Source organism: Balaenoptera borealis (assembly GCF_965194805.1).
Source record: "Balaenoptera borealis genome assembly, chromosome: 11".
NCBI classification, from domain to species: domain Eukaryota; kingdom Metazoa; phylum Chordata; class Mammalia; order Artiodactyla; family Balaenopteridae; genus Balaenoptera; species Balaenoptera borealis.
In genome coordinates, this window is record NC_138868.1 from 97,199,549 (window position 1) to 97,221,552 (window position 22,004).

At 46.4% G+C, this 22,004-nt stretch overlaps 1 protein-coding gene across 1 annotated transcript in view; it reads right to left on the minus strand.

Annotated features, from left to right (window-relative positions):
• Positions 1–11,384: 11,384 nt before the first annotated feature.
• Positions 11,385–22,004, minus strand: part of DSCAML1 (DS cell adhesion molecule like 1) — a 349,698-nt gene continuing 339,078 nt past the window's right edge. The window contains exons 25-33 of the mRNA XM_082341823.1: positions 21,413–21,601; positions 20,714–21,001; positions 19,097–19,252; positions 17,232–17,262; positions 16,965–17,083; positions 16,510–16,662; positions 15,701–15,895; positions 14,181–14,492; positions 11,385–12,412 (exon numbers count right to left, since the gene is read on the minus strand). Coding sequence (XP_082197949.1) covers positions 11,946–12,412; positions 14,181–14,492; positions 15,701–15,895; positions 16,510–16,662; positions 16,965–17,083; positions 17,232–17,262; positions 19,097–19,252; positions 20,714–21,001; positions 21,413–21,601 — 1,910 coding nt within the window. The 3' untranslated portion in view covers positions 11,385–11,945. The remainder of the gene's footprint in view (positions 12,413–14,180; positions 14,493–15,700; positions 15,896–16,509; positions 16,663–16,964; positions 17,084–17,231; positions 17,263–19,096; positions 19,253–20,713; positions 21,002–21,412; positions 21,602–22,004) is intronic.

Sequence of the window (22,004 nt, forward strand, 5' to 3'; positions counted from 1 at the left end):
GGTGGTAGGGAGGGATAGTTAGGGAGTTTAGGATTGACATGCACACACTGCTATATTTAAAATGGATAACCAACAAGGACCTACTGTATAGCACAGGGAATATTCTGTAACAACCTAATGGGGAAAAGAATTTGAAAAAGAATAGATACATGTATATGTATAACTGAATCACTTTGTTGTACACCTGAAACTAACACAACATTGTTAATCAACTATACTCCAATATAAAATAAAAGTTTAAAAAAAGCAGCAGTTATTATTGTGTTACATTGTATTGTTTTCTTGTACCTTGGGACACTATGCTGAGAAAATCAAGATTTCATGAGGCCTCAGTCTTCACTGGTCTTCCACTCCTTGACCATTTCTTCCACTCTTTACCTGTCATCCATCTATCTAACATATATTATGCTTTTATTAAGTCAGGCACTGTCCTAGGTATAACTGGGAAGGGATAGACCCATTCTCTGCCCTTGATGGTACCAAGACTTTGGGTAAAAGTCAGAGGGGCAGATCAAGCTTAGTGTAAGGGGGACTTTCCTAGCAGAGCTGTCCAAAGGTGAACTGTGCTGGCTTGGGAGGTGATGCATTCTCTATCAGGAGGTAAGCACGTGAAGGACAGATGATCCTTGCTAATTGCAGAAGGGATTCAAGATCTGGATGGAAGTCTGAACCAGGTAGCCCTGAAGGCCTGTTTGAATCCTGAGATTCACTGATTCTTAGAGACACTAAAACCAAACCTGGATCACCTCCAGGGTAACACACATCTGGCAGCTGTTGCCCCTTCTGCCTGAAAGCATTGCTGCCACTGCCCAGAAGATATGGATTCTGGGAGGAAGAACAGAGCCCTGACTGGTCCTCCCAACCTCCTCTCCTACAAACAAAGCTACCCTCCTCTCTGAGCTCATCAGTTGCTGTTCCCCAACACTTTGCCTGCATAGATGTGAGTGAAGGGGAGATGGCATGTGGGGAGATGCCCTGAACCTGAGTTATGGAGTGAGGGTTTCCATGGAGAGCCAAGTTCCTCCTCATCTTCTGCATAAATTAAGATGCTGTTAGCTGTTGTAAAGATAAACTCCCAAATCTCAGTGGCTTAATACAAGTTTTTTTTTTCCTCATAAAAAGTCCAGTTGGCATTCGTAGGGGTAGAGGGGCCTCTGCTCTGCACAGATGTATAGGAAACCAGGCTGAGTGAAGCTCTGTCATCGTTAGTAAGTGGTTTCTGAGCTCACCTTTGGCATTGACATCCAGTTGGCGAAAGTGGAGGGTGGCTAAGCCAGCTCTGAAAATAACATGTATCAATTCTACCACATTCCACTGGTCAGAACTTAGTCTTAGGACCCTATCCAGAAGTCAGGGGACTAGGAACTGTAGTCACCAGCACTGGCCCTTTGCATCCCCACTGCTTAGCTCAGTGGCAGGGCATAGGAAGGGTTTCAGTGTATTTGGTGAGTGAATAAATGCTTGGGTATCATCTTTCTTGTTACAAATACAGATGTCTGGCAGAAAACAGTTAGGAAGTTCCTCAAAAGGTAAACATAGAATTACAATTTGATCCAGCAATTCTACTCCTAGTTGTATACCCAAAAGAATTAAAAGCAGGGATTCAAACAATTACTTATACACCAATGTTCATAGCAGCAGTATTCACAATAGCAATATTCACAATTTGCAAAAGGAAACAACCCGTGTCCATCAATAAGTGAATGGGACAAAAAGTGTAATATATACACACAATGGAATATTATTTAGCCTTAAAAAGGAATGAAATTCTAATACATGCTTCAACATGGGTGAACCATGAAAACATTATGCTGAGTGAAAAAACCTAGACAAAAAAGACAAATACTGTATGATTCCACTTATATGAGTTTCCTACACTAGTCACATTAACAGAGACAGAATGTAGAATGGTGGTTACCAGAGGCTGGGTGGAGGGGAAAGGGAGCTAGTGCTTAATGGGTATAGAGTTTTTCTTTGGGATGATGAAAAATTTCTGGAAATGGATAGTGGTGATGTCGCACAACATTGTAAATGTACTTAATGCCACTGAACTGTACACTTAAAAATGGTTAAAATGATCAGTCACAAGAAGAAAACTGGAAAATTCACAAATATGTGGAGATTAAACAACATGCTACTGAGCAACAAATGGGTCAATGAAAAAATCAAATAAGAAATTTAAAAATGACTTGAGACAAATGAAAATGGAAATATAACATACCAAAATTTGTGGGATGCAGCAAAAGCAGTTCTAAGAGGGAGGTTCATAGTTATAAATACCTACCTCAGGAAACAAGAAAAATCTCAAAGCAACCTAAATTTATACCTTAAGGAACTAAAAAATGAACAAATGAAGCCCAAAGTTAGTAGAAGGAAGGAAATAAAGATCAGAGTGGAAGTAAATAAAATAGAGACTAAAAAGACAATAGAAAAAAAATCAATGAACTAAGAGCTGGTTGTCTGGAAAGATAAAATTGGTAAACCTTTAGCTAGACTCATTCAGAAAACAAGAGAGGGCTCAAATTAATACAATCAGAAATGAAAGAGGAGGGAATTCCCTGGGGGTCCAGTGTTAAGACTCCACACTTCCACTGCAGGGACCTTTGGTTTGATCCCTGGTTAGGGAACAAGGATCCCACAAGCCAGACAGTGTGGAAAAAAAAAATGAAAGAGGAGGCATTGCAACTGATACTACAGAAACAGAAAGGATCTTAAGAAACTACTATGAACAATTACATGCCAAATTGGACAACCTAGACAAAATGGATAAATTCCTAGAAACATACAAACTTCTAAGACTGAACCATGAAGAAACAGAAAATCTGAATAGACCAATTACTAGTAAGGAGATTGAATCAGCAATTAAAAAGCTTCCCACAAACCAAAGTCCAGGACCAGATGGTTCACTTGTGAATTCTACTAAATATTCAAATAAGAATTAATACCAATCCTCCTCAAAATCTTCCAAAAAAATAGAAAAGGAGGGAACAAATCCAAACTCATTTTATGAGGCCAGCATTGCCAAAACCAGGCAAGGACACCACAAGAAAAGAAAATTACAGGCCAACATCCCTGATGAATATAGACGCAAAAATTCTCAACAAAATATTAGCAAAAATAATTCAATAATACATTAAAAGGATCATACATCACGATTAAGTGAGATTTATTCCCAGGATGCAAGGATGGTTCAACGTCTGCAAATCAGTCAACATGATACACCACATTAACACAATGAAGTATAAAAATCATGATTGGGCTTCCCTGGTGGCGCAGTGGTTAGGAGTCTGCCTGCCAATGCGGGGGACACGGGTTCGAGCCCTGGTCTGGGAAGATCCCACATGCCGCGGAGCAACTAAGCCCGTGAGCCACAACTACTGAGCCTACACGTCTGGAGCCTGTGCTCCGCAACAGAAGAGGCCGCGACAGTGAGAGGCCCACGCACTGCGATGAAGAGTGGCCACCATTTGCCGCAACTAGAGAAAGCCCTCGCACAGAAATGAAGACCCAACACAGCCAAAAATAAATAAATAAATAAATAAATAAATTTAAAAAAATCATATGATCATCTCAATAGATGCAGAAAAATCATTTGACAAAAATCCAACATTCATTTATAATAAAAACTCTCAACCAAGTGGGAATACAGGGAACATACCTCAACAGAGTAAAGGCCATATATGACAAACCCACAATTAACATCATACACAACAGTGAAAAGCTGAAAGCTTTTCCTCTAAGATCAGGAACAAGACAAGGATGTCCACTCTTACCACTTTTATTCAACATAGTATGGAAGTCCTAGGCAGAGCAATTAGGCAAGAAAAATAAATAAAAGTCATCCAAATTGGAAAGGAAGAAGTAAAACTGTCACTATTTGCAGATGACATGATATTGTATATAGAAAACCCTAAGGACGCTACCAAAAAAACTGTTAGAATAAACAAATTCAGTAAAGTTGTAGAATATAAAAATCAATATACAAAATCTGTTATGTTTATATACACTAATAACAAACTATCAGAAAGGGAAATTAGAAGACAACCTCATTTACAATTGTAACAAAAAGAATAAGATCCCTAGGAATAAATTTAACCAAGGAGGTGAAATACCTGTACTCTGAAAACTATAAGACACTGATGAAAGAAATTGAAGAAGACACAAATAAGTGGAAAAATATTCTGTGCTTATGGATTGGAAGAATTAATATTGTTAAAATGTCAATAATCCCCAAAGCGATCTACAGATTCAATGCAATCCTTAACAAAATTCCAATGGCATTTTTCATAGAAATGGAACAAACAACCCCAAAATTTGTGTGGAACCACAAAAGATGTCAAGTGGCCAAAGCAATCTTGAGAAAGAACAGCAAAGCTGGAGGCATCATCCTCCCTGATTTCAAACTATATTACTAAGCTATAGTAATCAAAACAGTATGGTACTGGCATAATAATAGACACATAGATCAGTGGAATAGAATAGAGAGCCCAGAAATAAACCCACACATATATGCTCAATTAATTTACAACAGAGGAGCCAAGAATATATGATGGGGAAATTACAGTCTCTATAATAAATGCTGTTGGGAAAACTGGACAGCCACATGCAAAATAATGAAACTTGACCACTATCTTACACCATACACAAAAATTAACTCAAAATGGGTTAAAGACTTGAATGTAAGACCTGAAATCATAAAATTTCTAGAAGAAAACATAGGCAGTAACCTCCTTGGTATCATTTTTGGTGATGATTTTTTGGATCTGACTCCAAAAGCAAAGGCAATAAAGGCAAAAATAAACAGGTGGGATTACATCAAACTAAAAAGCTGCTGCACAGCAAAGGAAACCATTAACAGAATGAAAAGGCAACCTACTAAATGGGAGATAATATTTGCAAATCGTATATCTGATAAGGGGTTAATATCCAAAATATATAGAGTACTCATACAACTTAATAGAAAAAACCAATCTGACTAAAAAATGGACGGAAAATCTGAATAGATATTTTTCCGAAGAAGACAACACAGGTGGCCAAAGGTACATGAAAAGGTGCTCAACATCATTAATCATTAGGGAAATGGAAATTAAAACCACAGTGAGAGCACATCACCCCTGTTAGAATGGGTATTATCAAAAAGAAATAACAAGTGTTGGTAAGGATATGGAGAAAAGTATACTCTTGTACACTGTTGGTGACACTGTAAATTGGTGTAGCCACTATGGAAAACTGTACAGAGGTTCCTCAAAAAATTAAAAATTGAACTATCACATGACCCAGGAATTACACTTCTGGGTATTTATCCAAAGAAAATGAAAACACTAATTTGAAAAGATGTCTATACCCTCATGCTCACTGCAGCATTATTTACAATAGCCAAGACATGGAAGCAACCTAAGTGTCCATCAATGAAGAATAAAGAACATATGATATATACATACAATGGAATACTATTCAGCCATAAAAAGAATAAAATCTTGCCATTTGTGATGATATGAATGGAGCTTGAGGGCATTATGCTGAGTGAAATAAGTCAGACAGAGAAAGACAAATACCGTTGTATTTGAATCACTGTCAAGGGATTCTATGATCTCACTTATACGTGGAATATTAAAACAACAACAACAAAACCCCCAAACTACAAGCTCATAGATACAGAGAACAGATTAGTGGTTGCCAGAGGCAGGGTTGGGGGTGGGTGGGTGGTGGAGTGGGCTAAATGGATGTAGGGGGTCAAAAGGTACAAACTTCAGTTATAAAATAAGTCATGGGGATGTAATGTATAACATGGTAACTATGGCTAATAATACTGTATTGCGTATTTAAAAGTTGTTAAAAGAGTAGATCTTAAAAGTCACAAGAAAAAAATTTGGTAACTATGTATAGTGACAGATATTAACTAGACTTATTGTGGTGATCATTTCACAATGTATACAAATATCAAATCATGTACATACAATATTATATGTCAACTATACCTCAATAAAAAAGAAATATGTTCTTCATGAAAAAAAGTTAAACATAGAATTACCATTTTATCCAACAATTCCACTCCTAGTTATATACCTAAAAGAATTGAAAGCGGGGACCCAAACAGGTACTTATACACCAATGCTCATAGCAGCAGATTCACAAACAAAAGGAAAGAACCCAAGTGTCCATCAATAAGTGAATGGGATAAAAAAAATGTGATGTATACATGCAATGGAATATTATTCACCCTTAAAAATGAATGAAATTCTGATACATGTTACAACATGGATGAACCTTGAAAACATGCTGAGTGAAGTAAACCAACAGAAAGGACAAATACTGTGTGACTGTGATTCCACTGACATGAGGCATCTAGAGTAGTCCAATTAATAGAGACAGAAAGTAGAATGGTGGTTTCCAGGAGCTGGGGGAAAGGGAAATGGGGAATTAGTGTTTAATGGGTACAGAGTTTTTGTTTGGGAAGCTGAAAAAGTTCTGGAAATGGATAATGGTGATGGTTGCACCACAAGGTGAATCTACTTAATGTTACTGAATTGCACACTTAAAAATGGTTAAAACATTAAGGAAACAACCTCATTTACCATTGCATCAAAAACAATAAAATACCTAGGAATAAACCTACCTAAGGAGGCAAAAGATCTGTACTTTGAAAGCTATAAGACACTGGTGAAAGAAATCGAAGATGACACAAACAGATGGGTAGATATACCATGTTCTTAGATTGGAAGAATCAATATTGTCAAAATGACTATACTACCCAAGGCAATCTACACATTCAATGCAATTCCTGTCAAATTACCAATGGCATTTTTCACAGAACTAGAATAAAAAAAATTTTAATTTGTATGGAAACAGAAAAGACCCTGAATAGCCGAAGCAATCCTGAGAAAGAAAAATGGAGCTGGAGGAGTCAGACTCCCTGACTTCAGACTATACTACAAAGCTACAGTAATCAAGACAATATGGTACTGGCACAAAAACAGAAATATAGATATTGGAACAGGATAGAAAGCCCAGAGATAAACCCATGCACCTATGGGCAACTATTATGACAAAGGAGGCAAGAATATACGATGGAGAAAAGGCAGTCTCTTCAATAAGTGGTGTTGAGAAAACTGGACAGCTACATGTAAAAGAATGAAATTAAAGAACTAAATGTAAGATTGGATACTCTAAAACTCTTAGAGGAAAATATAGGCAGAACACTCTGACATAAATTTCAGCAATATCTTTTGGGATCCACCTCCTAAAGTAATGAAAAGATAAACAAAAATAAACAAATGGGACCTAATTACACTTAAAAGCTTCTGCACAGCAAAGGAAACCATAAACAAAAAGAAAAGACAACCCACAGAATGGGAGAAAATATTTGCAAATGAAGTGACTAACAAGGGATTGATCTCCAAAATAAACAAACAGCTCATGCAGCTCAATATCAAAAAAACAAACAACCCAATCAAACATGGGCAGAAGCCCTGAATAGACATTTCTCCAAAGAAGACATACAGATGGCCAGAAAGCACATGAAAAGATGCTCAACATCACTAATTATTAGAGAAATGCAAATTAAAACTACAGTGAGGTGTGACCTCACACCGGTCAGAATGGCCATCATCAGAAAGTCCACATACAATAAATGCTGGAGAGGGTGTGGAGAAAGGGGAACCCTCCTACACTGTTGGTGGGAGTGTAAATTGGTACAGCAACTGTGGAGAACAGTATGGCGGTTCCTTAAAAAACTTAAGAACTACCATATGACCCAGCAATCCCACTACTGGGCATATATCTGGAGAAAACCATAAGCTGAAAGGATACATACACCCCAATGTTCACTGCAGCACTGTGCACAATAAGCCAAGACATGGAAGCCACCTTAATGTCCACCCACAGATGAATGGATAAAGAAGTTGTGGTACATATATACAATGGAATATTACTCAGCCATAAACAAGAATGAAATAATGCCATTTGCAGCAACATGGATGGACCTAGAGATTATCACACCAAATGAAGTAAGTCAGGAAGAGAAAGACAAATATCACATGATATCACTTATATGTGGAATCTAAAAAATGATACAAGTGAACTTATTTACAAAACAAAAACAGACTCACAGACTTCAAAAACACACTAATGGTTACCAAAGGGGAAAGGTGGGGGGAGGGATTAATCAGGAGTTTGGGATTAACATATATACACTACTATATATAAAATAGATAATCAACAAGGACCTACTGTACAGCACAGGGAACTTACTTGATATTCTGTAATAATTTATGTGGTAAAGGAGTCTGGGGGCTTCCCTGGTGGCGCAGTGGTTGAGAATCTGCCTGCCAATGCAGGGCACACGGGTTCGAGCCCTGGTCTGGGAAGATCCCACATGCCGTGGAGCAACTAGGCTCGTGAGCCACAGCTACTGAGCCTGCGCGTCTGGAGTCTGTGCTCCGCAACAAGAGAGGCCGCGATAGTGAGAGGCCTGCGCACCGCGATGAAGAGTGGCCCCCGCTTGCCGCAACTAGAGAAAGCCCTCGCACAGAAACGAAGACCCAACACAGCCAAAAAAAAAAAAAAAAAAAAAAAAAAAAAAAAAAGTCTGAAGAAGAATGGATATATGTATATGTATAACTGAATCACTTTGCTGAGCAGCAGAAACTAACACAACATTGTAAATCAACTATACTCTAATATAAAATAAAAGTTAAAAAATTTTAAGAAATGGTTAAAATGGTAAATGTTATTTTGTGTATCTTTTACCACACATACAAAAAGTACAAATGCCTGGGTTGCATGCCTGCAAATTGTGATTCAGTTGGGATTGGCGAGATCTGGGCTTCTTTGTTTTTTAACAAGCTTCTCAGGTGAATCTGATGTGCAACTAAGATCCACTGGTCTAGCTCTGGTTTTTGGCAGAAGGGAGAGAGCAAGGGCATGCTCTCTCGGAAGCCTTTCTAGAGGGCTTCTTGAACTCTAGGGTGCATATGAATCCTCTAGGGATTTTGCTAAACTGCAGATTTTGATCCAGTGGTCCTGGGGTGTGGAATTCACATGTCTAACAAGCTCCTAGGTGATGCTCCTGCTGCTGGTCTGTGGACCGCACTTTGAGTATCAAGATGCTAGAGACACATGGTGGTCTTGTCTGTGGGGGACAAAGTGGAGATCTGGGAAGGAGCAGGAAAATGCGTAAGATGACGGCTCCAGATACAGTGTTCAGTGATGATGAGCTGGGGATGACTGAGCAGGAGGTGAGCTAATCAGTGAACTAGCTTCTGAGTACTGTTCAAACAGGCAGGCTTGTGGTTTAGCTAAAGAACGCATAGAGGTTAGAAATCATCAGCCCACAAAAGTGTGTGGATTTTGCACGAGTCTGTCTGAATTTCCAGAACTCGTGTTTCTTAGTAAGGGGCCCAGCTCAACTGAGCACAAGTGAAACTGGCTCGTGCTTCACTGCTCTGTTGCCTCTTCAAGTCCTTTTCCCTCCTACACGATCCACCTCGGGTCCAAGGCCTTCTCCAACAGAGCCCCAGAGCCGAACACCCCTGCTATGACTGTCCCTGCCAGAGTCAGCCCGTCCGAGCTGCCCACTCCATCCAGCTCAGCATGCGGTAGAGGCTCCCCTCCCTGAATGGCTAACAGTTCCACACTGGCTGCTTTCCCGCCAGTGAGGCCAGCTGGGTCACCTGGTCCTGGCAGAGTGTTCACCTGGCATCATCCTCAGGGCAGAACTGAAACAGCCTCTGAATAGTGAAACATGGGGCAGGATGGCCCAGAGGTTAAGGAATCAGACGCTCTTGGTTTGAACCTCATCTCCATCTCTTCCTGCTCCTCTAACCTTGGATAACTTACTCGGCTCTCCAGGGCTCCAGTTTCTCACCTGCCTAATGGAGATGGTGATGCCGACTTCCCAAACCTGCCGTGAGTTTACATCAGCCAATCTTCAATGAGAACTCGGGGCTTGATCATTGGGCCTGCAGTTTGAGAAGTGACCTGCAGGTGGCGCATGCAGCCCTGGGGAGGTAGCCCGTCCTCCAGTGATGGAAGGAGTCTGGAGGGCCTTTTCTCAGTAATGCCGCTAGCAGGTTCTCCGGGTGCATCCTGGCTGTGGGGGCTGAGAGGGAGTCTCCCCAAGGGCCTAGGAGTCACCCAGGAGCACATAACCTCTGCCCCCTCCCGTCTTTCATGCCAACAGCCCTCCCCCTGCAATGTAGTTACCCATGGGTGGGAGCTCCCGTGTCCGCACTCGCTGGGGCTCAGGAACTGTTTGTGGAATGAGCCGCTTATTGGAAAGCGCTTCTACCCAAGGTCATGCATGCCAGGGAGGGCCTCCCTGTGGCCCAGACTGCCGGGTACAACTCGCATCCTGCACACACCTTCCCTCCCTCCCTCCCTCCCCCCTCCCCAGCCCTGGGGTCCCCTTCCCTCTTCCTTCTCTCCGTTTTGGGGAAGGGGTGGTGGGAACAGCAGGGCCCAGGCTCACCTTCCTTCCAGATTCCCGGTCCACAACTCAGTCTCGACTTTGGGTGCTGAGCTCAGGAGCCCCCTTTGTACTTCTGAGGGGCACTTCCTTTTCACCCAGGGGGCCTGGCCACCGTGGAGGGGCACTGTGAACTCCACGCCCCTGGGCTTTTGCCTTCTCCTGGGTCCTTCCCTCTCCTCTGCCTATCCAAACCCTCACGTCCTTGGAGGCCCAGCTCACGTGCCCTTTGACCCTCTTCTCAGAAACGGCTCCTTTGCGTACCTGCACGTGGGTGCGATTCCTTCCACCTGGAATCTAATTGCAGCTCCTCTGACACCAGGTGCCCGCTGCCTCATTCTCTCTGGCTGCAACCCATTCCCCTCCTCCATGAGCCCTTTTCACCTCTCTGACCTCTGATGACCTCACTCCTTCTCCCTTTGGTCTTATCTTGTCCTAACAGTCAGCCCAGAACTTCAGGCTCTGGCCGGACCCCCAGGGTAATATAATCTCTCCCTCCCTTCCCAGTTTAGAGGCATCTCTTACACAACTTAACTGCCCACTAGCGGTTAGCGTAGCTTTGTTCCCCTGGCTACACTGCTTTCTCCCACAGGAGAGAAGCCAGTAGACACAGCCTCCCACCCCCATACCAGCTCCCAAGCCCTCTCGCCAAGGTTGCCTCATTTTACCAATAAGCAAACTGTGGCTCAGAGGGGTTTAGGAGCTCGCTCAAAGACACACAGCTGGTCCTCCGTAGGGCCCAGCACAGAAGTGCTCAAGGAGGCGGCTTGGCTAATGGAAAGCCTTTTAAAAAGTTTAACGTGCTGAGCTAAAGCCCGGCTTCTCGAAGTCTCTCCCTGAGAGACAGACGGCCTGGTATAGGGGCCTTTCCTCCCTGCCTCCCCACTGGCCCTTGCCAAATGGGAAAAAAGCCACCATGTAGAAACATAACCTTTATTGCACACGGCGCTGGGTCTTTTTTCATAGAAAAAGGTATCAACACATAAGCATCTGCAAATTGAAGCAACTCCTGGTTTTCTTGGAACAGTAAAATCGCATGCAGTGTCTCTGAGTTGGGATTTTGGTCTTTGTCAAAACCACCTAGATTGGAGGGAGGGTGAGTAGGAGGGAAAAATTGCTGAGCCTTTGTGCCTCTGTCTCAAAATAAGGTGAGAGAAATATATAGATATATAGATTGTCGATGTGTTCCTCTCCCTCTATATATGTATATATCTCTCCACACATATTTTGTGGGGTGGGGAATTTGACTCGCACTGTCAAATTCTTTGTGCCCTGGCTTCATGGAGAAGAAGAAAATAGTTTCATTTGTACAAAAGAGTTCTATGTACAAGCGTTCATGACTTGGGGGTTGTCTTTCCCTTGTTGGTTGGTTTTTGTCTGTCAATTTAATATAAATAATGCAGGAAATCAGCCCAGCTGGTGTGTGAGGGCTGGAGGTGCAGACAGGTCCAGGCGGAGGGCCGCTCTTCTGGTTGTGCCCCTACACCAGGGTGTAGGATTTGGAGTAGGCCCCGGCCCCCTGCTTCTGAGACCTCCCTACCCCTGATGTGCTCATCTCGAGAAGTGAGTCCCTGGAGCCCCCCATTTTGGTGTGTGGGCCCCCGGCCCGCGGAGGCTCAGTGCTGGGGGCCGGAGGGGCGGCACTGGGGGCAGCCGGGGGCTCGGCAGGGGTGGGACCGGGTGCCGGGGGCGCCGTGCCGGCTGGGGGAGCTGGCATGGCCAGAGTCCTCTGAGGTAAGGTGGCTGTGGCGGCGGCCCCCGGGTGCGGGAGGCCCAAGGGCTTGCTGGCGGGGTCCAGGGTCAGGTGGCGAGCCTGGGGCTGGTAGGTTCGAGCCAGGTTCCTGATGGAGGCCTCGCGGGGCGGGACCACGGGGCAGGGCTCCCGCCCGTCTGCCTTTCGGAAGAAGGCCTCCGACTTGGCGTAGAGGGGCAGGTTACAGTAGTCACCTGGAATGGAGGAAGCAGGGCGTGTTAGCGGCAGAGGCCTCTTGGAACCAGCGGCCAGCTTCTTCCCCTACCCCTACCCCTCAGTCTTCTCCCTGACATCTCATAGGAGTCCCTCCACTAGACGGGCAGTAAAGAGTCGAGGAAAGATGCGTTACTTGGCCTCTCTGAGCCTCAGTTTTCTTATCTATGAAATGGGGATAATCATATTTCCCTACAGGAGTACTGTGAGGAGGGAATGAGATAAAGTAAGGAAAGCGCTTCAGTACAGTGGCTGGCGCACAGCAATGCTCAGTAAATTGATCCCCATTGTTAATTGATCACTATAGCCGATCAGCATCAGCTGGTGGAGAGCTCATTTCTAAACAGGGATGTCCTAAGAGCTCTGGCTGTTAGAAAGCATTTTTTTTTTTTTGGCCATGCCGCGTGGCTTGCGGGATCTTAGTTTCCCAACCAGGGATCGAACCCAGGTCCATGGCAGTGAAAGCGCCAAGTCTCAACCACTGGACCATCAGGGAATTCCCTAGAAAGCTTTTCTTTACTCCGAGGAGGAAAGGAATGTCACTCCCTGTCACTTCCCCACATTCAGCCCGATTCTGTCCTCTGAGGACCCCCAGAACAAGGCCTTCCCCTCTTTATTACTGCGGCCTTTCAGACATCTGAAGTCAGCTACATTTCCCCGTCCCTCTCCTTCGTCTCCTCTTCTCCAGGCAGAATGTTCCTAATTTCTTAAAGTGCCCCCACGGGACAAGCTTCTAGGACCCTCACATACTGATCCCTCTGCCCTGTGAGCACGCTCGCCTGTGCACGTGCCTCTCTCCCATCCACTGTGCCAGGCGCTTTCCTTAGGTCACCTCGTTTAGTCCCCACAGCCCCCTGCATAGGTTAATACCTGCCTGCATTTTGCAAGTGAGGAAACTGAGGTTCAGAGAGATTAAGTAATTTGCCCAAATTCACACAGCTACACAGGGAGGGGGAGTCATTCAGGGCTGCTCGTCTCCTAAGTCTTTATAATTTCTGTTACCCCAGGCTCTTCTCTAGATGACCCTGAGCCCCTAGGTCAGCACGGCCACTTAGCAAGGCCAGTGCTGAGCAGACCAGATTGCCTGCTTTGACAGCCTGGGCCTTGCACCCTGTGGCCCTAATGTCTGCTGGGGGGCTTCCCTGCTCCCTTCCCCCTGGTTATCCTAGACCTGCCCTGCTGACCCCAAAGGACATATGCTCTGGCCAGGCCCCTGGAGTCAGATGGTTCCCAGTCAGGCTAGGTCATTGCCCACCATGAGGTTTGGCCACCACGGGCTGAACTGCCAGGATTGCTCCTTTGGGTCTAGATTAAGTTCAAACAGTATTGAGACCAATGGCCATTGGGCAGCTGACCCCATAAGCAGTCTCTTTCCATCCTGGCATAGCTTCAGATTAAGGGAATGATCACTACTTAATGAGAACCTACTATGTGCCAGGCACGTATATCATTTCTAATGATCCTTACAACAATGCAAAGTATATGCTATCAGTTGCATTTTACAAATGAGGAAATTAAGGCCAGAGAGGTTAAATGACTTGCCCAAGGTCACAGCGGTATTAAAAGGTTAAGCCAGGATGTGAGCCCTGATCTGCTTGCTCCCAAGTCCTTGTTCTTTGCACTACCCCCCGACTGCCAAGGAGCCGTGCTGGGCTGGCAGGACCCGGGTGCAGTTAGGGCTAGGTCTAGCCAGGGCTCGTGGGGTTTGGGGGCAGGGGACACAGCAAGGGAGGTGGTCTGAGTGCTCACTCTTGTTGGCCCGGTGAGGGATGGGCACAGCCACATTTTTGCCCCGGTCGGCATCCTGGGGCTTGGGTGGGGAGGCGGTGAAGCGGCAGATGCCAGGCTCTGAGGGTGTGCTCATGGATGTCATGCTGTCAGCGTTCTCATTGGTGCCTGTGGTCATCTGGTCAGAAGAGCTGTCGGAGATGAAGCATTCGGTGATCTCAAACTTGGCGTGCTGCAGTTGTTCCTCCAGCTTGGCATGCTCATAGGCCCGGGCCAGCTCCTCATAGGTGGAAGAGGCGCTCTCAGTGGACACCATGCTGTTCCGTCCTTTGTCTGGGGAGATGGAAGGCACAGAGTTGAGGGGAAATGAGTGGCACACCCCATATTCATTGCAGCATTATTTACAATAGCCAAGACATGGAAGCACCTGTATGTCCATCGGTGGATGAATAAAGAATATGTGATATATATATATATAAATATATATATAAATACACACACACACACACACACAATGAGATATTACTCAACCATAAAAAAGGAAATCTTGCCATTTGGGAAGATATGGATGGACCTTGAGGGCATCATGCTAAGTGAAACAAATCAGACAGAGAAAGACAAACACTGTATGATCTCACTTATATGTGGAATCTAAAAAAACCCCGACAACAACAAACAAAACCCCCAAGCTCACTGATACAGAGAATTGATTGGTGGTGGCCAAAGGTGGGGGGTGGGAGTTGGGCAAAATGGGTGAAGGTGGTCAAAAGGTACAAACTTCCGGTTATAAATAAGTCATGGGGATGTAATGTACAGCATGATAACTATAGTTAATAACACTGTATTGAATGTTTGGAAGTTGCTAAGAGAGTAGTTCTTTAAAGTTCTCATTATAAGAAAAAATATTGTAACTATACATGGTGATGGATGTTAACTAGACTTACTGTGGTGATCATTTTGCAATATATACAAATATCAGATCATTATGTCGTACACATGAAACTAAATGTTATACGTCAGTTATATCTCGATAAAAAATAAAGTGGGTTTATGGGGAAAGGGTGTAAATGAGATCAGACTGAGCAGTTCCCCTATCTATAAGCCCAGCAGCCATCTGAAAGCCTGACTATAGAGTGGACCAGGCTCACAAGATCCTGCTCTCCGCTTGTGAAGGTAGTGGTGGTGGCAGAAGTGGGATATTTGATGTGCTGCCTAATGAAGGGCAGAACATCTTTCATTCTTGATAATCAGCGTCACCCTCTGAGCAACACTTAGCCTTTTCTCTAACAAACATCACGTGTACCATTTTCTCTGTCATCTTTTGGGAGAGCAAAATGAAATCCTTGACCAAGCAGAGCTCCGCTAGGTCAAGTGTTTTTGTCATAGCCACAGAGTGAGTCAGTGACCAGCTGGAAATGAAACGGACCTGTGCCTTGGACTCCAACAGCTGGCGGGTAGGAGTTGGGAAAACCAAAGGTGGAGATGGGTAATGGGGGAGCTGGAGGAGAGTGAGCAGAGTGAAGGCAGGTCCTTGGGCTCACCTGTGTCCTGGGAGAGGCTGGCACTGTAGCTGTCACTCTCGGTGACAGTGACACCATGCTGGGAGCCCACAGTGCGCCAGTCGGAGGTGAGGGTGCGGGCGGGTGTGGAGGCCTGGCACTTGGTCAGAGTCCACTGGCTTGAGTACCGGTTCCGGGTGCTGTGGGCTGACTTTACATTCTTCCTGGACACTGGATCTGCACAGAGGAAGCAAGGGCTAGTACCCTCCAGCTGCAGGTATTCAGGCTTGGGCAGCTGGCATTTACCAGAAAGGGCAGCAGGAGCAAGGGAGGAGGCAGAAGCAGCCACAGAAGCTCCCCTGGGAGAGCTGAGCGAGCTGCCTTTCCTGACCACACAGCTATCTGTGGGGGAGGAGAGCAACAGTGTCGGGCAGTGGGTGGCGTCCTAGTCCTCCCCCGCCACCCTGTCTTTTCCTTCAGCCTGGGAAGAATGTCACCTCATCTCCTGCTGCCTCATGACTGTCCATTCACTACAGTCCTGGATGTATGCTATGCTTATGTCCAGAGTCACAGTGGAAGATGCAGAAGGCCCTTGGAGAGAAAGAACAACTAACCCTCTCAAAATTGCTAGGTAAGGAAACCGAGGCCCAGAGAGATAAGGTTAGTGACATGCCCAAGGCCATAGCTAGTGAGTCTATAATCAAGGTCTCTAGACTCTAATTCCAGTGCTCTTTCCCTTCTTCCATGCTGCTCCTCCCTCCTTTTTTTAAAAAAAATGTCACCTCTGTCTTATGCTGTGCCCACGAAACCCCGTGTGGGAGGAGGGCTGTCTCCCCAGGGATAATGCATACTGGTGCCTGGCCGGATGTCAGACATGTCGATGAGGGGTCCTGTGCTCTGGATGAGGGCTGGGTGGTGCAAGGAGACACCGGTGCAGAAACTCTGAGGGTTGACAGCTTGGCTGAACTCAGCATCAGTCACAGGGATGGTGGCCTTGTCATCTCCTGGGGGAAGAAGTACAATCAGCAGCAGTCCTTCCCTTTGGGCACCATCTTTGCTTCCCAAATTTCGCTTTGTCTTTATCCAACAATGAAACCAAGAAAGGTCAGGTCAAGTCTTCCCATTAACGGAGGAGGAAACCTAGTCCTTGAGAGAAGCTGCAGTGAGTTCCTAGGTTGTTGAGTTGTTGATGGGGCTGCTTCTGGAACCCTGGGCACTGTGTGAGGACTGCTGGTTGCCCTTCGTGGGATGTGGCCTGGGGAAGCACACTCAGCAGGACAGAGAGCTCACGGCACCTGTCACTCACCCAGCTGCTTGATGCCCTCCTTGTCCTCGATGAGTAGCTGGACCCTGGGGATGTCAATGTGTAGCCGTGGGCCCTGGGGTGGCCCCTTCACGGGGGTGTCAAAGCTTCGGTTGTTCTTGCTGTGGAGACAAGGGCTGGAGGTGGGTGACTCAGCAGCCATAAGGGGTTGGGGGAGGGGTTTTGAAGGACAGTGGGGTCTTAGAAACCTGTACCCTGAAGGGAGGAAGGGGGAGGGGAGGAGAGAGGAAGCAGCTGGGTGACACCCACCTTATCAACATTTCTGCCAAACTCTTTGCATCTGCAAAACAGTAGAGAGAGGGGACTGAGTGAGAATGCAGTCTGAGAAGGATGAGAATTGGAAGAGGCATGGGGAACAAGGTGGGAGAACTTCCTAAAATGGGGCCAGGGCTTGTCTCCTGGGAAGAAATATAAGGAGTTCTGAGACAGTCCAAAACATAAGGTCTCACTGCTCCCAATTCAGGATTTGGCTCAGTTCTGCTTTCCTTCCCTCAGATTTTTATCTAATAGGGAGATCCTTCCCAAAGCAGAGGGTATGTAAAGTGCTCCATCAGCTTCCTGAATTGACTCTAATCAAACAAAACATCATAGCAGTCTGGAAATGGGCATCAGTGGTAGGTCTATCCTCAGTTATCTGTTGGGGAGAGGAGAGAGTGGGGAATGAAGTAGAGGGGGTCAATGGGTATCTCCAGATGACATCAACCAAGAAGCTTCATTTCCTTCTCTAGGGCATCTGTCCCCAAAAAGTCCATGGATGGATTTGAGGGTCACTGTTTTGTCTCAGAGGAGCCTTGAATAGGTTCAGGACTCTCAGGTTAGGAATTGATAAGAGAGGAGAAGCAAAGGACCCAGGTAATCCACTAGACCTCTGATAACTGAGAATGATCTGTTAGATCGAATCTAGCTTCATGAACACATTCAACCATCTATCTACCCACTCATCCATCCATTCATTATTGATCTATCCACCTGTCAATCCATCCCACCCATACATCATGCATTCATTCAACTACCCATCCATCCAGCCAGCCAGCCAGCCACTGATCCAACCATTCATCCATTCAACCATCAACCCATCCAACCATCTAATCATCTGTACAACCATCTGTTCAACCATTCATCTAATTATCCATTCATCTATTCAACCATTCATCCAATCATCCATTCATACAACCATCTATCCATCTTATCATCCATCTATCCATCCAAGTATCCATCCATCCATCCATCCAAGTATCCATCCATCCATCCTTCCATTGATCCAACCAACTATCGATTCAACTATCAATCCATCAACCATCCAATCTTCCATCCATCCATCCAACCATCCATCCATTTAACAATCATTAACCACCCACTGAACCATCCTTTCATCTACCCAGCTCCTAAACAAACACCCTAGGCAGCCTTAGTCATTCCCTCTTCTGTGCTATAATTGTGCTTTGGCTGTGAATTCTATAAGGGCATGGGCTGTTCCTTCTTCATTCATCTTTACAACTCCAATATCTGGCAGTATCTACGATACAGCAGATACTCAATAAATGTTTTCCAGATGTGTGAACAGACATTTATTAAACAACTAGTGGGTCCTGGGGAAATCAAGGTAAATCAGACCCATTCATGCCAGGCTATGGTAGCAGGTGTTGGGACAGGGGATGATATTAAAAATATTTAGCACCTGACAAGGCATGGAAACAGCTCAGTCAAACCAGAGCAAAGTCCTAGAGGACACTTGCAGGTCTACTCTTTAGTGGCTGGGTCCTAGGAAAGTCTCGGGGATCCTATGTGAGAGAATGGAGCATCCAGGGTAGAGGGGAGCAACATCTATTTACCAATCAACACGGAAATGTTTAAATATTTTAACAAGCAATATGGTTTTACCACTGTGTACCTCTAAAAGTCAGCCCTGGTGAGGGCAGGCACAAAGTCTTGGGGGCATAGAGGAGGAAGCAGTGAACAACTAAGGGGTTCCAGAAGGCTGGAGTGGCAGCTCTCCCTTCAAGGGGACACGGGCACTCTCCCTTGTCCAGATGGTGCTGTGAGCCAGTGGAAAGTGGCCAGCGTGGCTGAGGGTCAACACTCCCTCCCAGGAAGCCCATAGGAAACTCGTCCACCTCGGAGTCGCTTCAGCCGCTTCTCTTTCCTCTTCTTGCGAACGATGAAGAGCAGTGCCACCCCCAGGGTGGCCAGGATGACCGGGCAGCCAATGGTGAACAGCTTCTTCACGTCGTCCCCCTCGCCTTGTGCAGACTTGATGGGCGGGATGGTGCCTGAACAGGGGTGAAGAAGGGAGTCAATTGTCCCTTATGAGTTGAGTGTTATGCAGAGTCTCACGGGCAAGTTAGCCCTTGGACTTCTTTTGCTGCCTTTGGTCTCACTCTGATCTCTACTTCCTGGTGCAGAGCCCCAACTCTCCCCTCTGCTCCCCCTAATTCTGGTCCCATCAGGACAGCCATGAACAGTTGTGTAGTTTTTATACTGCATATGATATTAATAACTTCCTTTTAGAATTTTCCTAAAGTCTCTCAGAGATAGTCTACTGCTTGTTGGAGTTCAGTGTTCATTTCTAGAACGCTGAACTTAGATTCCCACATCCAGCTGGTAAGGTTGAGGGGGATGGTGAGGACCATAGGAGAGAAAAGTCAGGGAAGTGGGATCCTGTGCTCTCTTCCCCAGATGGAGGCAAAAGCCACTAAACATCCTGCAATCTCTCCCTGCTCCCCAGCCCGTGGGCGAAATCTGCTAACCTGGGGGGCTGCAAGGAGGCAGTGTTGAGTTCTCCTGCTGACATAGCCTTCTGTCAAGCCCTGAGGCTTGCTGGTTTCAAAACCTCACTTAAGAGTCATCTCCTTCATGAAGCCTTCCTTGTTTGAGCCCATCCCCTTCCGATACCACTTTCATTCTGTTTCCTTAACACATAGGTAGACTCAATTTAGCTTGTGACAGCTGGTCCCTATGAATTCAGCCCTCTATGTGCTTAAATGCATGTGTGTGCATGAGTGTGAGGTGCCCCCATGTGGCAGATACCAGTTAGTACTCACTAAACATCTGTGTGCTCATCTACATTCCCCAGACTTCCTGGCAGTTAGGTTAGAACCATGTTACTAGTTCTGGACAACAGAGTGCGACTAGAAATGATGAGTATCACCTCCGGGCCAGGGCAGTTAGGAATTGCTGTGCCTTTTTCCTCTCTCTCTCTTGTTGGTGACCACGGAGGCTACATGTTCAAGACGGCATAGCTAAAGATGGTGGCCAGCCAACCCTCACGAGGTGTTATGAGAGTGAGAAACAAATCTTTATTGAATAAAACCATGAAGCTTTTAGTGTTTACCTGTTACTGCAGCACAGGCTACGCTGTCTTGGCTAATGTACCATCTGAGTAAAGGGTTCTTATAGGGCAGGACCACAACTGCCTCTCTACCTCCCTCTCATCTCTTTGAAGCAACGGAGAGCAAGGGTTGCACCTTCAAGGGCCCTCTGTCTTTAGTGTTACTGACCTGCTCGTCTGCCTATCCATCTGTGTTGGTCACAGGTATATCTACCCACTTACCTGTCTACCCGTCTGCTGCTCCTTGGCCTGTCCTTTGCTTGCTCATTCACCTGTCAGCCTTTGTCCCTGACTGTAGTCCTGCCTCTTTGCTACTTGCGTGTCTATCTCTCTACGTGTCTGCCTCTCTGCCAGCTTCCCTGGCAGCACCCTGCTCCAGCCCTGCCCACCCTTTCCGACTCACTGCCATCGTAGTCCAGGGTGGCGAACTGGGTGGTCTCGTTGCCGCAGCCAGCGCTGTTGCAGGCCCTCATGCGCAGCTCGTACCACGTGGCCTCTCGCAGCTCGGTCAGAAACACCTCCCCGGACCTGTTGGCACGCAGGCCCTGCCAGGCCCAGGTGCCCTTGGGCCGGTACTCCAGCACGATGGCTGTGATAGGGCAGCCCCCGTTGCTCCAGCCCTGCAGGTTAAGCCGAGCATGTGTAGAGTTGATGTGGGTGAAGAGGTGCTGGTCTTTGCTGAAGGAGGGCTCTAGGGGGCCAGAGGGAGAGAGAGAGGTTAGAGAGACTGGGAAAGATTCCCCTGGGGCAGCTGGCTCCAGGGGATCTGTGGGAGGCGCAGATGGGAGTAGGGATGCTCCAGGGGACAGAGGGGGAGGAAGAAGAGGAGGGAGAGAAGGACGAGGGGAGAAGGGAGAGAAGGACAAGGAGAGGAGGGAGAGAAGGACGAGGAGAGACGGGCCTGGCCAAGGAGGAAGACAGAGGCAGGGAAAAGGAAGAGGTGAGCCACCCATCTGCCATCCCACCGCAGGGAAGTGGGGCCAGTTTCTCATCACAGATGCTGCAGTGATGGGAACCAGGTGGAGTCTCCCCTCGAGTCTCCATGCTTCCCTGTGCCCTCCTTCCCCACCCTAGCAGCCTTCCACCCCATCCTGGGCCTTACCCCGCCCGTGGGTCTTGGCCTCGATGATCTCACTGATGCGCCCGGAGCCCACGCTGTTCTTGGCTGCCAGCTTCACCTTGTACCAGGTGCCACACTTGAGGCTGTCCAGCCTGAAGGACCGCTCGCTCGAGCTGACGAACACATCCTTCCACTCCTCGCTGTTGTCCACCGAGTACTGCAGCACGAAGCCTGCCCGGGAGGTTTGCCTGGCTCAGGTCGGGCAGGGAGGGGCCTGGGGTACCCCAACAGGCATCATGGGGCTGGGCGCCGCAGGGGGCAGGGGGGTGCTTTGGCCATTGGGATGGGGTGGATGCAAATTAGATGCAAAATAGAAAGGCCCTTGGGAGAGTTGTAGGGCTCTCTCCTGTCAGCGCTTGTGTTAGGGTTGAGAAGCCGAGGTGGGGAGGGGAGCAGAAACCAGAGCTGTGAGGCTTACAAGGGGTCCTTTTGAGACCCTACTACTCCATATTTAGTCCCCTGGACCCGGAGTGTGAGCATCCCTTGGGAGCTTGTTAGACATGCAAATTCTCAGCCTCTACTCCAGACCCCCTGAATCAGAATCTGTGCTCTTACAAGATCCCCTGGTGATTCA